This window comes from Mangifera indica, chromosome 5 (assembly GCF_011075055.1).
Source record: "Mangifera indica cultivar Alphonso chromosome 5, CATAS_Mindica_2.1, whole genome shotgun sequence".
NCBI classification, from domain to species: Eukaryota; Viridiplantae; Streptophyta; class Magnoliopsida; order Sapindales; family Anacardiaceae; genus Mangifera; species Mangifera indica.
This window is the reverse complement of record NC_058141.1, coordinates 2,085,096-2,102,013: the sequence shown is the minus strand read 5'-3', so window position 1 is coordinate 2,102,013 and position 16,918 is coordinate 2,085,096. Positions and strand designations below refer to the sequence as shown.

General features: G+C 32.0%; 1 protein-coding gene across 1 annotated transcript; it reads right to left on the bottom strand.

The window, feature by feature from the left end:
• Positions 1–13,448: 13,448 nt before the first annotated feature.
• Positions 13,449–15,268, bottom strand: LOC123217681 (pectinesterase inhibitor 7-like). The gene is made up of 2 exons (XM_044638779.1): positions 15,109–15,268; positions 13,449–14,005 (listed from the first exon to the last, which is right to left on the bottom strand). The coding sequence occupies exons 1-2, from the start codon at positions 15,266–15,268 to the stop codon at positions 13,449–13,451; spliced, it is 717 nt and encodes a 238-aa protein (XP_044494714.1).
• Between the last annotated feature and the right edge of the window lie 1,650 nt (positions 15,269–16,918).

Sequence of the window (16,918 nt, the reverse complement as noted above, 5' to 3'; positions counted from 1 at the left end):
TAGGTCAAATTCAATGTAAACTTTTGCAAAGCCAATTTATGTGGAGTTTTCTGTCACTTTTTACATGTACAAAGGTTTCCCAATGCACTAGCTATGTAGCTTTTTCCCTTTGTTGTCCATAATTCCAAAGGCACACCAAATAACTTTACCCAAATGGGGACTCTAGTTAGAGAGCTTTGAACAAGACTTAGATTAATAGTCCATTTCTTGATAACAAAAGGTCTACTACCTATTGTCTATAATCCCTTATCTAAAACTTCTTCATTCAAGGAATTGTTCTTCAACTTGAATAGAAAGCACCCATACTGATTAGAAAGTAATTCATATTTTCCTAACCTCTTTTGGTTAGCATCCAAGTAACTCTTCATATAGGAAAAGAGAAGTTTAAAGTCCACAAAATACCTTACCAGCCACTCTTCCCATTTACCAACTCCTAGCATCACAACCTCTGAAGATGGGTCAACTAAAATTCTACCATTTTTATCCTTGGAAGCAAAGTAGTAGCTGAACAAATTATCAGCCTGTTTGTAAGCAAATAGGGACTTCCAACTTGGCTTAACCCTTATACCAATTGACTTCATAACTTCTACCTCTTTCAAGCTACTTGCAAGATTAGATAGGGAATTAGAAAGAACATGCCTTCCATTTGAGAATGGAGACCATACCATGCCACCAGTAAGGGGACAACCAAAATCGACACTCAATAGAGCAAGGAAAAATGTTAAAAAATGGCTTTTACATGGGCTTAAAAAAAAAATCAAATAGCTACAAAATTCAAGTGAAGGCCAAAACCACTCAAAAAAGTAGCATACACCCAGTTTACAATAAATAACCGATGCCTCAAACCAAGAGCGAAGGCAAAAACAAACACAGCCTAACAGACCCACCTTTACACTTAAGGCCTAAAAGACAAGATCAACACCAACTATTTTCCATGTCAACCTTCAAGCAAGCAAAGGCTATCGCCTAGAACCCTTGCTAACATAGAAAGAAAGTTTGACTTGTACTTTAGAGCACCTACCATTTCGAGACAAGAAGAAGCCACCCTCGATTGACAAGCCTTGACTATACCAATTCAAACTAAAAGAACTACCAATACTTTCCTTTTCAAGCCACACTTTAACTGATAAACTACTGGCTAGACACTACCATAAAAAGACTAATAACATACCACCTAAGACCTAGACACAACAAGACCAACACAAAGAAACCAATTTCAAAACTAGAATAAGAATGACCAAGGTAGACATAAAAGACATGATGTAGCCAGGGACTATAAAGGGTCCAAACCAAAAGATGACTCTATATAGGGGATAAGGTTGTTAGCTATTAAACTTGCTAAATAAGGCAATAGAGACAAATTGCCACTACACTAAATAAGGCAATGGAGACAGATTGCCACAAAATCTACAAGATGTTATTTATAAGTTGATTCTAAATTGATTTGATTAGTTATTTTTGTTAAGAGTTGGCTAGTTAATTCCTTAATTTGTGATGGTTCTTACTTTATAAAGTTTGCAATTTTTCTATTAATTGTAGTGAGAGTTAAAAAAAAACATAGGGACTTCTATTTTCCTCTCTAAGTTCTTGGTTTCGAAATCAAACAGTTTAGGCCAAAAAGTTCCAACAATTGGTATCAAAGCCATATAAAAAGGAAGAAAGAGATGGCCATGAATGAATCTCAAACCCCAAAGCTCATGAAACAGAACTGTGATATCTAGTGCATCCAAATGAAAGCTCTCATTGGATCAATAAATGTCTGGGAGTTAATTCAAGATGGATACGATGAACTTGCAAATGCTGAAGCCAAAAATGTGATGTCTAAAGAAGGAAAAAAAAGTTGATAGGAACGAGGAAAAAGGACAGGAAGACTTTGTTTGCAATTTTTCAAGGCATAGATGAAAGCATGTTTGAGCTCATTACCTTGATAGAGACATCTAAGGAAGCCTGGGATCTTCTAAAGAAAACATTTAGAGGTGCAGAAAAAGGTGATAAAAATCCATCTTCAAATGCTAAGGTCTCAATTTGAAATGCTAAAGCAAGAAGGTTCAAAATCAATGGCTGATTACTTCTCACGAGTCATTGGAATCGTGCATCAGATGAGACAGAATAATGAAACAATCCAAGACGCTTGGGCCATGGAAAAGATCCTACAGTCCTTAGTTCCAAAATACAAAATAGTGGTAATATCCATTGAGGAATCAAACGATCTAAAACATATGTTAGTAGAGTAGCTCATAAGTTCTCTTTAAGCATACGAAGAAAGGTTGAAAAAAGATGACTAATCAGTTAAACAAGCATTGCAAACTAAGTTGACAATGCGAGATTCCAAGAATGAAAGCAGCAGCAAAAGTTAGCAAAGAGAAAGAGGTCAAGGAAAAGGAAGAGGTCGTGAAAGAAAAAATTATAGACAAAACAAGGAAGATGAAGTAGAAACTAACAATAATCAAAGGGGACGTGGCCAAGGACAAAATAGTAATAGAGGTAGAGGTAAAAAAGTAGAGATATAGTGTTATAATTGTCAAAAGTTTAGATATTATGCATTTAAATGTTGGCATCGAAAGGAAAACAAGGTACAATTTCTTGAAAAAGAACAAAAGATGCAAGATGACCTTCTACTAATAGCCTACAGTAGTTTGGAAACAAGTGAATCCAACACTTGGTACTTAGATATAGGCACCTTGAACCATATTTGTGGATCTAAACAGTACTTTGCTAAACTTGATAAAAGTTACTCAGGTAAAATTGTATTTGGAGAGTTATCTAGAAGACCAGTAAGAGGAAAAGGTCAAATCATGCTGGAATTAAAGAATAGAGATCAGAGGTATATTATAGGAATGTCTTACATACCAGACATGAAAAACAATATCCTAAATATGGGGCAGTTACTTGAAAAGGTATATGAGATTCAAATGAAAGATTAAACACTTCAGATGTAGGATAAAAATTAGACTCTTGTAGCCCTTATAAAGATGGCAAAGAATAGGATGTTTCCATTATCCTTGAATGTATGCAATTTGAAGTGTCTTAAAGCTTCAATTGAAACTGACTTAACCTTTTGGCACTTAAGGTATGGACATCTAAACTATAAATCTTTAGATCTATTAAAATTAAAAGGAATAGTAGCTGGGATGCCAAAAATATAGAAATCAAAACAAATGTGTGAAGAATATGTCAAGGGCAAACAACAAAGAAGCACTTTTCCAAGTAAAGGAATAGGAAAAACTGCCTAGAGATTGGAGCTAGTGTATTTAGATGTTTGCAGACTAATAACTAGTGCTTCTATGAGTGGAAACAGAAACATTTTAACATTTATAAATGACTATAGTGGAAAAACGTTAGCTGTTAAACTTATTAAATAAGGCAATGGAGATAGATTGCCATGAGATCTGCACTAAATAAGGCAACGGAGATAGATTGCCATGAAATCTGCAAGATGTTATTTATAAGTTGATTCTAAATTGATTTGATTAGTTATTTTTATTAAGAGTTGGTTAATTAATTCCTTAATTTGTGATGGCTCTTAATTTATAAAGTTTGTGATTTTTCTATTAACTGTAGTGAGAATAAAAAAAGAAAATAGGGACTTTTGTTCTCCTCTCTGGGTTCTTGGTTTCAAAATCAAACAGTTTAGGCCAATAAGTTCCAACAAAGACTAAGTTCTACAGAGAGGTAAAAAATTAGTGCTTTTACTATAAGTTTATGTTAATCATACAAATTCTATATTGTTTATTGTTTTCCTTAGTTAAAACTTAGGTGGAATTGGTATTGATGTCTTTCTGTGCTTTTCTTGATGAGGTGTTATACAATTTCACATGAAGGTACTGGTTTCCTTAGCTACATAACACGTATAGACATAATCTTCAAATATACAACTCTGATAAGAGCTTTGTAAAGGTAACACTATAGTGATGCAGTTTAGATTATAGAATTATCTATGAAGACTTTTTGTTGATGTATGAAATTGCTATAAAATTATGGTCGCTGACATTGTCTCTGATATCTTTAGTAAGTTACATCATAAAGAAGGTATTTGTTGGTAGATGTCTGCAGTTGTAATTGCCAAAAGCCTCCTTGACCTTTACGGACAATGATGCTAGGGCGGGATACGGGGTGAACTGAGCCTAAACATGACTTGGCTTGGTTTGAACTCATTTTATAGAAGTTGAGCCTAAGCTTTGATTTGGGATCGCCAAATTTGACGAAATGGTCTCTCATGATTGGCTTATGCAGTGGCTACAAAGTTCGAGATTAGCTTTCATTTTGCTCCAAACGAAAGTGTTCAGCTTGGAGGCAAGAAAAATGCCTTTGTCAACTTGACCAACGGTGTCGTAAAGTATAAAATAGAAGCAAGAGGGGCTGAAATTACAACAAAAGAACCAGAGAAATACAACCAACAACACTGAAAAGTTAAAGACAGAAGACGAGAAGGCAGCGTGAGATGACAGGAGAAGAGGTGGCGTGAGAAGTTATAAAGATGAGACGTCTTTTAGGGTTTATATTTTATATTTTTGACTAAAATATACCTTTTTTTATGGCTTAGAAGAAGAGGATAAGGCTGAGAAGATATGACTAAAATAGATTTTTTTTAAACAATAATTTAAAGAAGATAAAAAAGTTAAGAGGATAAGGCTGAGAAGATGAGGAGGCACAACAAGGGAAGATATGGCTAAAATATATTTTTTCAAAAAATAATTTAAAGCAGGCGACTTACGCTTGGCTCATGAGCCAAGCACCTACACTGTTCTAATTCCGACTGGTATTCTTATTCCCTAAAATGTACTAGCTTGGGTTCAGGTTTATATACAATAGGTTCATTTTCGAATCTAACCTTAGCTGATACCAATCTTAGTGCGTACTCTACTTGTTTGATAAGTTTTTTTTGTTATGCAACATGTGATGTGCACGACTGAATTTTTCATCTTTTCAAGGTTTCCCTCGTTAGCAAGAATGCCTCCGTGTTGGATGGACTTGATAATGCTACCACTTAGATGGATGAAGCCACGATTGACTGACTCTAGATATGTTAATCGATTGACGTGAATCTGGTGCTACCCTTAAATTTTAGATATGTTAATTGGCTGCTAAAAGATTTTGGTTTGCATGTGGTTTTAATTGTCTTCATTTGTTGGATTGTTGAGTTTCCAACTTACCTAATTTACTAAGTCTCATGTCTTGTAAAAAATGTGGGACTAGAAAATGTTTGGTTAATCCTTTGGCTTCTTTAGGATTTATGCCTAGACCATTTTCTTCCCCAATGCTTGCCCGTGACATGATGGATACCTCTAGGTATGGCTCATAACCTAAGAAGCACTGAAACGCACAACAATGTGCATTTTCATGAATTTGAAATGTTTCGATTTTTGAAACAGCCTAAGGTACAAAATGTTTCAGGGCCATTTCAGTAATTTTAAATAAAAGGGAAACACATTTCTTTAACAGAAACAGTTTCTCATGCATAAAATGATTTTGAAAGTGAATAACCCTAACTTATTATCTTCTCTTCTTTATTGTCAATCTACTGGGCATCTTCTTCTTCTCTGAACAGTGGCTAGGAGAAAGAAAACTGATATAAACTGTGAAAAAAAGTGTGCATTTTTCTTGCCTTTTATGATACAAATTATTTTATATAGATTCTAATCTAACATATCTCTATGTATCTCTACTCCCAAAATTTATATTTTTATTTAATTGTTTCTTCTATATAAACCAATCCAAATCTTCTTTATTTCCAATTTTATTTACAAATTTTTCAATCTCTCAATCTTAATTCTTTCATTATATTCTCAATCTCATTTTCTTTTATTAACTCTCTTTCGAAAATTATCTGAATTCATAAAAAATAATTCTTTATGTTTATAATTTCATATTCACTTTAATTTTATCATTACAAAATATTACAAATGGATCCAATATCAAATGAAGTCAATCCATTTGAATATTATCATGTTAGTGCTAATTATATTATTGATGATGCATAAGGTAGAATAAGTGGAGTACCAACAGGTGAAAATTGTATAGGTATAAGTTTGTATTTGACAGAGAGAAAAAAAAAACAAATGTCAATGGTATGGGAGCGCTTCGATTAAATAGAGGAAATGATCGAAGGAAAATTAATTCGCCGAACAATATATAAATATTGTGGTTTTTGAGAAGTGCAAGTACAAGTGATATAAGACATCTTCGCCATCACATTACTGATTGCTGTAAAAAATTTCCACATGAGCTCAAAAGACAAAAACAAATTGCATTCACCCGATCGTGATCTGTTGGTCTTAGCGTCAATTCAATAGAAGGTCCCAACAATTTCAAACACATGGGAGAAATGTCAGCTTTCACATATGATTAAATGAAGATATATGACAACATGATTAGTTATATAGTTGCTTATGATCAACCTTTTAGTTATGGAGAATATGATATTTTAGAATGGATGATGCAAAATAGTGTTCAACCGGTATTTAGACAAATTTTCAGGTCAACTCTTAGTTAAACATTCTGAAAAACTATGAATTAATGAAATTAAAAGTTATTGGATAATCAAGTAATTTTAATGGTGTTATTTCAATAATTTCTGATTTATAGACTGCTACAAATCAAGATATAAGATATCTTTGTGCAACTACCTATTATATTAATTATGATGGACAGTTAAGCAAAAAAATTATTGCATTTAAAAATTTAGAATATCCGTATGATGGCTTGCAATTTGTTGTGCATTAATAAATATTTTTGAAGAATATAAAATTAATAATTCTACTTTTTTCAATTATTTTTTATAATACCAAAAATAATGATAAAGTTATTGAATATATGTATAATCATTTATCTCTTTTATTTAATGAAAAATTATTTCATATTAGGTGTACATATTATGTTATCAATTTAATAGCTCAAAAAAACTTGAGTTTAGCTAAAAAACATATACAAGTAATTAGACGTGTTATTTCATACCTTTATCATCCCCATCACGAGTACAAACATATCATCAATTATGAAAATTAATAAGATTGAGAAGAAAAAAAATAAAAATAGATGTTAAATTAGGTGGAATTCAATATATCTTATGTTGAAAGGGTCTAAAGGGTATGAAATTCCTACAATATGGTCCTTTAACACCCAACGAAAAGATCTGATAAATCTTTTTTTAACATATCAAGATTGGGATATAACTATGGGTTTAATGAACGTGTTAGAACCATTGAAGAATATGCTTATATATTTATTATCCAACTACTTATTCAATAATATATAGTATGGTAAAAATAAGTGATATTTGTAAAGAACATGGGTTTTATTACTCTCATCATATGTTCTAAAATATATCTAGGCAAATGAAACAAAAATTTAAAAATATTTTAGTAAAATTCCTTTACTTTATTCTGTAGCTACTATTTTAGGTCCTAAGGCAACTACTAATGGACTGCAAAATGTATTTGATGTTTTTAATGGCAATTTGTTAATTAATAACAATATTAATTCTATTGAACTTATTCAAATTTTTTTATTTAAAATGTATAGTTTTTATGAATAAAAATATAGAAAGATTAGACAAACATTTATACCAGATGTAAGTTCTAGTATTTCAGGCAAAAAAAAGTTGCACATATGGTAAATTAGAGACAAATTATGGTCAATTTTATAATTATATCAATATTTACTAGTATTCGTAAATTGTTCAAAGATAAAATATTGAAAATGTAGATGTTTTGGCATGGTGGAATAACAAAGAAGAAATTTTTCTTGTGATTGTTGTCATGACCTGAGATCTACTAACACTTTCGATGTCGACTGTAGCTTTGAAATATACTTTTAATATAGGTGGATGCACGCTGGATGATAGACGATTCAATTTACACTCAAACATAGTCGGCATGATAATGTATATAAAGGATTAAGTCAAAACTTATTTCAAATTGCAAAATCTGATAGCAAAAGGTTTCTTTGAAGAATTCAGAGTTTTGTATGTTTAGGATGAATAAATAAATGATATGGTATATATATTTTATTTATATTTGTAATTATATAGTATATAAATTAATTTATTTGTACTATGTTATAACTTATAATATTTTTTTATTATATAACCATGATATTCCTCTATCATAAGTGAGAGATTATAAATAAAATGTTTGAGATACTATCTTTAGTTTTAATAAATAAAAATTAATTTATGTTTAAATTTTTAATTAAATTAAAAAAAAAATAAATGAGTTGGTCCAATTAAGACCCGACCTTATTTATATAGAGTCGAACTTTGAGCCTTCAAAATTTCATAGGCCAACTTGCCCTGATGACCTATTACTATACAAGTCTAAGGGTGGGCTTGGCCCATGGGCCAGATAGGCCAAGTCAAAGCCACTTGACCTAACCCATGGACATGTCTGCAAACAACTAATATAAAAGTGGTATCTTATTTTACATTTATATGATTAAAAAAGGATAAATATTTAGGCATCCAATTAACAAATAAAGTACAACTATATTACCACTAATGGGTGACACATTTAGCGTCTTTTGTTTATAGGTTATTTATAATTTTTTTTGATAAATTAGTTATTTATAATTATATGTGTCTATAAATACATTTATGAATATATAACATTTTGCAATTACTTAACTATTAGTTTATTTGTAGTAATAACAATTTAACAATAATATATGATTTTTACTTAGTTGAAAAGATGTTTAATATGAATTGTTGGACTTCAATAATCAATATGACTATTATTTTTCATTTAAAATTGAAATTCTCATTCCAATATCACCACATCAATAATAAAAGATGTTGTCCCTAATTCATTATGCAATCAAAGACAAACAAAATTCCTCAATTCATTGTATAATTAGGAACAAAAAATTTTATCCTTAAATCACTACCAATCAAAGGTGAAAATTTTTATCCTTAATTCATGATAATCAAAGGACAAAAAAAAAAAAAAAAAACATCTCTAATTTACTATATAATCAAAAATTAAAATTTTTGTCCTATATTTATCACACAATCAAAGACGAAAAAGTTTGTTTTTATTTCTTTGCACAAGGACAAAAAATTGTCTTTAAATATGTTCTTTTTCAAATGAAATAGAGTTATTTCAGTGAAATCTAATTTGTTTATGGATATTATTTCATCTTAAAATGTATATACTTTTATAACAAAACACCATTCCGATTTCACAAAAACTAATTATTAAGGATGGTTTTTATTTTTAGTGGAAATTTATCCTTCGATAATACGACTTTTATGATGATTTTATCTTTTATCTTAATTGATTTTTTAGGCTGAATTTTTCACTTTTTAGGCAAAAATTTTTGTTATCTTTGATGATGGGTTGTACTTTGAAAAATAATTGTGTTACACAAGAGTAGATGTTGTGAAACAAGAGGCTAATAGGAAAATCATTTTCTCAATTAACACAAGTAAAAACAATGTGTTTCTGGATACAAGTGACAATACACCCAGTCAAAAATTGGTTAAGCCGAACGACAGGTCTAACAGTCTAGGTGCTTGCACTTACGCAGTGGTGTTGGAGACTCAAATAAATAATAAAGAAAGAGAGTCTCACATCTAATAAATAAAACATAAAAGAGTGGTATATAAGTGTGTAGATTAGACTTTAACATAAGCGAATTAGTTTTGTATAATATGAATTTCAATTTTTACACTTGTAAGTCCAATATATATATTTCCAACAGGTTTCATAGAGATCTAACGTGTTCGAATATATTTGCGTTGTCCTTTTTTGTTCCGGCCATCTCCGTTTGTGGGAGGATATTTTTCGGTTGAACAGTATCTTAGGCGTTGTCCTCTTCTTTTCCGGCCATCTCTGTTGGTCTTGCCACCTCCGTGGGTGGTGTTGCATGTGGAGTATCATTGTCGTTGGTTGTCAACTTCCTATTTTCGGATTCTGATCATTGTCGTCGACCTTCGTGACTCTTCCTTAGCGGTCTATTTCGGTCACGTGCCTGTCGTGAAGCACTAGTGTCGCCTGAGAAATCTCCTTTCTAGCACTGCAACCGACGAGCCTCTTCTCTGACAACTAAGTTCTGTCTTTTTCAAAGTATCTTTTTTCGGCAACCAAAGGCTACTCTCAAAGGTCTGACGATCTTTTGTGGTGGCTGATTTTCGGACATGTGAGTTGTGCTTTCTTCGTGCCTTGCAATTTTTTTTGGGTTGACTATTTGGTGGATATTGAATTTTTGGTTGCACATATATTGGATTGGGCTTGCTTATTTATTGGATTTGGTGTATTTGGTTGCATTTTTAGTGGATTGGGCTTGATTATTTGTGTTGGATTTGATTTCTGGTGAATATTAGATTGGGATTGAATAGTTGTTTGAATTTTGATTGATATTGGATTGAATAGTGGATTGGTTGATTATTTTGGTGATTGTTTTGGATATTGGGTTGGTTGCACTTAGACTCATATTTATTGTTAATTATTACTAATGTTTTATTCTCATAGAAAAGATAGATATTTCAATCTTATCAATCTCATTCTTAATAGTACAAATTATGTTATTTAGACTCAAGAAATATTTAGTTTTTTCAAAGGCTGAAAATTGTAGCAATATGTTACTAGTGATATACCCTAACCATCAAAAGTGAAACATGGAAATATCCAATTATATTGCAATGCTTGAAGAATAGGATAACAAAAACTTTCAAATTATTACCTAGTTTCATAATACTTGTGTTTCAATGATCAAACTTCAATTTGACCACCTTGAGACTGTTAAAGAAATATGAGATTTGCACTTAGACTCATATTTATTGTTAATTATTACTAATGTCTTATTCTCATAGAAAAGATAGATATTTCAATCTCATCAATCTCATTCTTAATAGTACAAATTATGTTATTTGGACTCAAGAAATATTTAGTTTTTTCAAAGGCTGAAAATTGTAGCGATATGTTACTAGTGATATACCCTAACCATCAAAAGTGAAGACATGGAGATATCCAATTATATTGCAATGCTTGAAGAATAGGATAACAAAAACTTCCAAATTATTACCTAGTTTCATAATACTTGTGTTTCAATGATCAAAATTCAATTTGACCACCTTGAGACTGTTAAAGAAATATGAGATTTGCTTGCTAAACGCCACTCTATTACCAATGTCATTCATTGGTTTCAACTTTATGGTAACTTCAGTCACATGCATAAAAAAACGGGCCAATCCATTCATGAATTTCTCTAAAAAAATAATAGCATTATGGGATGAATTATCATTGTCTGAACCAAAATAGCATGATCCTCATGATGTCATACGCTATGCTAAGGAAAGAGATGAATTTTGAGTCTATCATTATACTATAGTATTGAATGAAGTAAGATCCTCTTTGTTACATAGGGATATCTTTCTAGATTTTAACATAGTGGTTACAAAATAATATGTTGAGGAGACTCGTCTAGTTACCCTAAAGTCTCGATAATCTTTATTGTTCATTGATATTGTTTTGGCTACTCCTACCTCCTCTTTATCTTAGTACAAAGTATTTTGTTGCTACTTTCCTAAACCAGGGCATGTTGTTTTTAACTGCTTTAAGTTGCAATCAAAGAAAAGCACTAGACAATACAATCACACCAATTCTAAGTCTAGTAAAGCTTTAATTCCAGTGTCATTGCTACTACCACTAAGGGTTAGTCTTCTAGTCACTGTTCTGCCATAAATGAGCTTCTTAGTAAGGTAAACCTTGCTACTCTAAAACAAGCAATCTAGTTCACTATTACTATGAAAGTAATTAAAACCTAAAAGTTGTTAATGTATAAAATTAAAGCCTATGTACTTGTGGGGGTTATATAACATCTCAATCTTTCCATTCATAGTTATAGGTAGGGCTAGATACGAGCCGAGCCGAGCCTGAACAAAGCCCAGCTCGTTTTCGGCTTGTTTTTAGTGAGCCCAAGCTCGGGCTCGGGCTCGGGCTCGCTAAACATATGTTCGTGTTCGGTTCGTTTCATAATTTTAGTGTTCGGGTTCGCTTTAGGCTCGTATTTCCAAGGAAAAACGGTGTCGTTTCTTCTTTGAAATAAAAGTTTTTTTATTTGAGTGCTCGGCTCGCTTAATCGGTGTTCATGTTCGGGCTCGTATTCGTTTTTGCTTAAAATTCAGGCTCGTGTTCGAGTTCGAGCTCGTTCAAGGCAAGCTTGGGTTCGGGCTCGTTCGAGCAAAGCTCGTTTCGAGCCTGAACAAGCTCGCTTCGAATCCACCCCTAGTTATAGGGATAATAATTGTTAATGTATATAATTCCACCAACAAGAAAAACAAAAGACTAAGGTGTGATTTTGAGCAAGTGAACAAAAATAGATGGGTGTAATGGTGATGCGATTGTGTGTGGTTAAAAAGATTGTGAACAAAATATTTTTAAAGATATTTGGTCCACGACTTGAGAGTTTGCATCTGTCATTATGACATTCATGTTTTTGGGAAATACAACATAGTACCGATAGTAATTACAAAAGAGTTGTCCTTTTAACTACATACAATCCATCATTCATTTATCGATAGAAGAAATGGTTAAATATATAGAATTACATACGAGATATACCTAGGTCATAATACATATTTTAAATGAAAGATAGAGATCATCCCATTGACATGGAAGATGGCTCTGTTATAATCATTACCTCACTTTTGTTGGAGATACGTATCAAATGTGATCCATGAGCATTGGGACTAAATTTGGCACATTGATGAGATTGTGGGCTAAGAGTTATAGTCATGTGTTGCTTACCCTGTTGTTTTTCATTAAAGAAGCTTTCACCTGCATTTTAAGTTGAGTTGCTTGAATATGATTTGTCTAATTGGTACACAATATTGTTAGTCATTATATAATAAAGAGTAGCATCTTTGGGTAATTCTTTTATGAGTTTAATTAAGAAAGATTTTGACCATATAACAATACAATTTCATCTTAGAGATTTGGCTTAAGCTTGACAATCTTGTATAATTTTTCATAACAACTTCCCTATCAGTTTATAAAATTCTTAACTTTTGTCTTGTTTAGGAGGAGCAAAGAAATTTTACCAAATCCAAGTGACTAAAGCCAAGCCAATAGACAAAATTGTAATTTTCGTCCCAAAATTTTCCGGATTTCTTGTTGATTCGATGAGTCTCATCGTTTTATAGTTAAGCTTAATTAATCAAGATTAGCTATCATTATTAGCAACAAAACATGTTTAAAGCAGGCCAGCCTCAGTCACGTAACCTGTGATTCAATATTTCTCTCACAATGATCATCGGGAAATCACACAAAATGCTGGCCGTACGATGGATAAATCTAGCAATCACCAAGTCATGATTGATTTGTGGTCGGAAAAGATTGACGTAGGCCCGAGAGATCAACCGTATTTGGTTCCTACGGAATCCTCATTTATTGTTTTTCATTCCTTATTTATAATTTTAAAATTCATAATCTAAAATTATTAACCCTTCAACATCAACTTGTCACTTTGTCAGTGTAACAATCAACCAAACCAAGTGCAGTGCGAAGATATTTTCCTACATAAGCAACCCTAGCGATGACATTCTCCTTCAGCGGCCCGTCCACGTCGTCGAAGTTGTCGATACAAGTAGAATGATCAATGGACGCCCCTGAAATCGACATCTGCACATCAAACAACGGGGATCGGAGCATTTCCTTGGAGCTTCCCGCCGCGCCTAGGTCGCGCATCTGTTTCAGCGACTTCTGGATTTCGTCCACAGCGCCATTAGTGCCACCAATTAAACGGAGACAGAGGCGGAGATCCTGTAACATTCTGGGGTCGGACTTGTGATCGGCATCGCGGGTGAGGTTGGCCAAGTAGGACACCATCGTTTTCACCTTCTCCAACCTGACATCGATGGCGGCGATCGACAGCCTCGCTAGCTCCCTGTTGACGGATCTGGAGTAGGATTCCAAGGAGGCGTAGCAGAGGTCGGGATCGTCAGTGCATTTGCAGCTCGAGCGGATGAAATCTGAACCATTGTTTAGCGGTTGAGAGCCGGGGGCTGGGGCTGGGGATGAAATCGACGGATGGCATTGCGTTTAGATTAAGGGCTGACACTAAACGGAGGTTAAATAAAAAGAGAAGAGGGAGAAGGAAAAGAGGACGTGAAGTGATTTTCTATGGGAAAGGATTCACGTTCAAGTAGTGGAAAAGTGATGGTTTTGAACAAGTAGTTTTTACATGGATATTGAAGATTTTCTTTTTTTGGGTAAGTTGAAATATTGTCTGGATCTTATACAAGGAGACATTTATTATAATAAATTTTATTTTAAATATATATATATATATATAAAATAATTTGGAGCTTAAATTTAGTTTTTCAGTGAACAAAATTGCTAACATATGAAAAATATATTTTTTTATGTATACGTGTGTGACAATTTGCAAATAATAATATATAAAATATTATATAATCATAAATAAAGAGTTGTTATTTTGGTAAATAAAATGTGAAAATTTTTATTTTTAGACATTAATGATTATATTTACTTTTTTTAGTAAAATCATTAATTAGTTTCCTGATTAGTGTTGATTCTCTGAAATTATTTATTAATTTCCTATTAATATTAATGTATTAATAAATTAGCGTTAATTTCCTATTTAGCAGCATTAGATTCCAATGACGTCAATTAGTTCTAGGGCAGAATGAACTAGGTGAAGTGAAAATGACCACGTTTGGTTTAAAATTAGGTAAAAAGACTTAGTCCTACCCCAGGGTAGTTCATTGTCAAATCATATCCATTGATTTTGAAAAATTTAAATACTCACCTATCAATTATTATAATTAAAAACATTTACTAGTTTTAAAGTTATAAATATTATTTAATTAATAATATAAAAATAAATAAAATTTGATTACTTTTTTTAAATTTAATTTTGAAAATATATAACTTATCTAACATAGTTTTGAAAACAAACAATTACTCATTACAGTCACCTTCTATTTTTCATTAGTCGGTACTACCTCATTTGTTATTATATTACTCTTCCTTCCTCCAGCGATTGTTGTCCCAAAAGAAATCGCTCTCTGGAAAAGCGAATCACAGGCCCTGCATAAACTCTCTCAATTGAAAGTAGTGACAGAAAATCTACCACCTGTTGTTGAATTACCGGTAAACAACTTACAAGCACCATCCGCCGCAGAGTCTCTTCCCCTGTCCACCGATGCTTTGGAAAGTTTAGTCGATAAGTCAGTTTCTTTCACGGAGAACATCTTCAAGCCACCAAACAGAGGTGAAGATTCAAACTTAGGAAGGCGGAAACTCACCATGGGGTGCGTTCCTATATTTCGAAAGTGTTTTTATTTCTGAAACTTGTACAAAATGTTTTAGGGGCGTTTCACAAATTTGGTGGTGCTATGAACTAGGTAACCTAATGCTTTTCCAAAAAAGGAACACATTTATTTTAAAAGACAAATCGTGAAATTGATTAAACACACATTTTTTATATTTTCAAACCCTAAGTATCTTTGAATTTCATATTGAATTCACATTCTCTCTACTTTGCGATGTGTTATTCATCTCCTTTTTAGCGTGTTATATAGATTGATGTGTATTATTATTTTCTTCTTAAATATCTATATGTGTTCATGCAAAAATAATTCACAATAAGTTCAATGAGTTTTATTTATAGTATTTTTCCTCTTTATTTTTTTATTATTTTTTTTATTCTATATAGATTTATTTGTTTTTGTAATAAAAAATTTAATATTTATAAAAAAAGACTTTATATTTTTTAATTTATATATTTTTCCACGTTTTCGTTTCTTATAAATTTTGAAAAATATGTTTTCATGTTTTTGTTTCTATATTCTCACATCTTCATATTTTCATTTTCGTGCTATATTGGATTCAACCATTTGCAGGCACTTTTCAACTTGACATGCTGATTCTTTTCAGCGACAACCTATGCATTCACTAGGTTACCTAGTTCATAGCACCACCAAATTTGTGTCGCTAGTAAGTATATGGAATTATCTTGGACGAGTTGTAGCTGATTTCACCTCTGAAATCTTGCTGAGCAAATACCAGATCCCTCATCCACTATTGCTGACATTTGTACTTCTCTTCTCCTGCAGCGGGGAGAGAGAGAGTGTCAATAAGACGAAGATTATAGCCTCTGAATGAATAACCGAAAAGAACCATCATCAAACAAGGAGAACACAGTCTTGGGGGTGTAACTCGAATTTTCTTAAAGATAAGAGGGCCTCTAAATGAGTAATAAAATAAAAACCTTAAAGATAAATTTTCAAAACTAAATTAGAAAAAATTATATGTTTTTCAAAAGTTAAAGAAATTAGATAAAATCTTATTTTTTTAATTTAAAATTTTATTTTTTTAATATTAATAAAATAACCTTTATACTTTTATAATTATTAAAATTTTTAATAATAATAATTAATAGGTGGATATTTAGAATTTTCAAAATTAGTAGATATAACTTTTGTCAATAAACTAGACCTTGGCTAGGAATAAGTCTTTTGGCCTTAAAACTACTTTTTAAAAATATTTTATGATTTGATTAAAAATCATCCAAATCAAAATTTAAACCGTAAACCACAAACCGTTTTTATAAGAATTTCAAAACTTAAAGCAAACCTATGATTAATAAGATAATAATGAGAAATTTAAAATGCTCGAAGATGGCTGAAAACAAGAAGCCCAGGACTGATCCGATACACTTTGCCAGTTGTTGTAAGTTCATTAATTAATGCTTAACAGACAAACTTTATAAGTTTCCAAAAATTCAAGATGTTTAGGGTTTAGGGTGCTGGAACAGGATTTTTTCCCAGGTTCTACCTGCTGCATCCTGGAATCTTGCTTGCCTTTATCCTTATGTTGCTATGTCCGGAGCCGCTGTTACTTCATCTTGCAAAATAGTCTGCTCGATTATTGAGCTGCCTTACTACCCAGACTTGTGG

What these genes read in the sequence shown, in the direction of transcription:
- LOC123217681 (XM_044638779.1), bottom strand. Translation starts at nt 15,268, where the DNA reads ATGGTGAGTTTCCGCCTTCCTAAGTTTGAATCTTCACCTCTGTTTGGT. An exon ending in TGCTTGTAAGTTGTTTACCG is followed by an intron (nt 14,006 to 15,108) that starts GTAATTCAACAA and finishes TTTCATCCCCAG; the next exon opens with CCCCAGCCCCCGGCTCTCAA.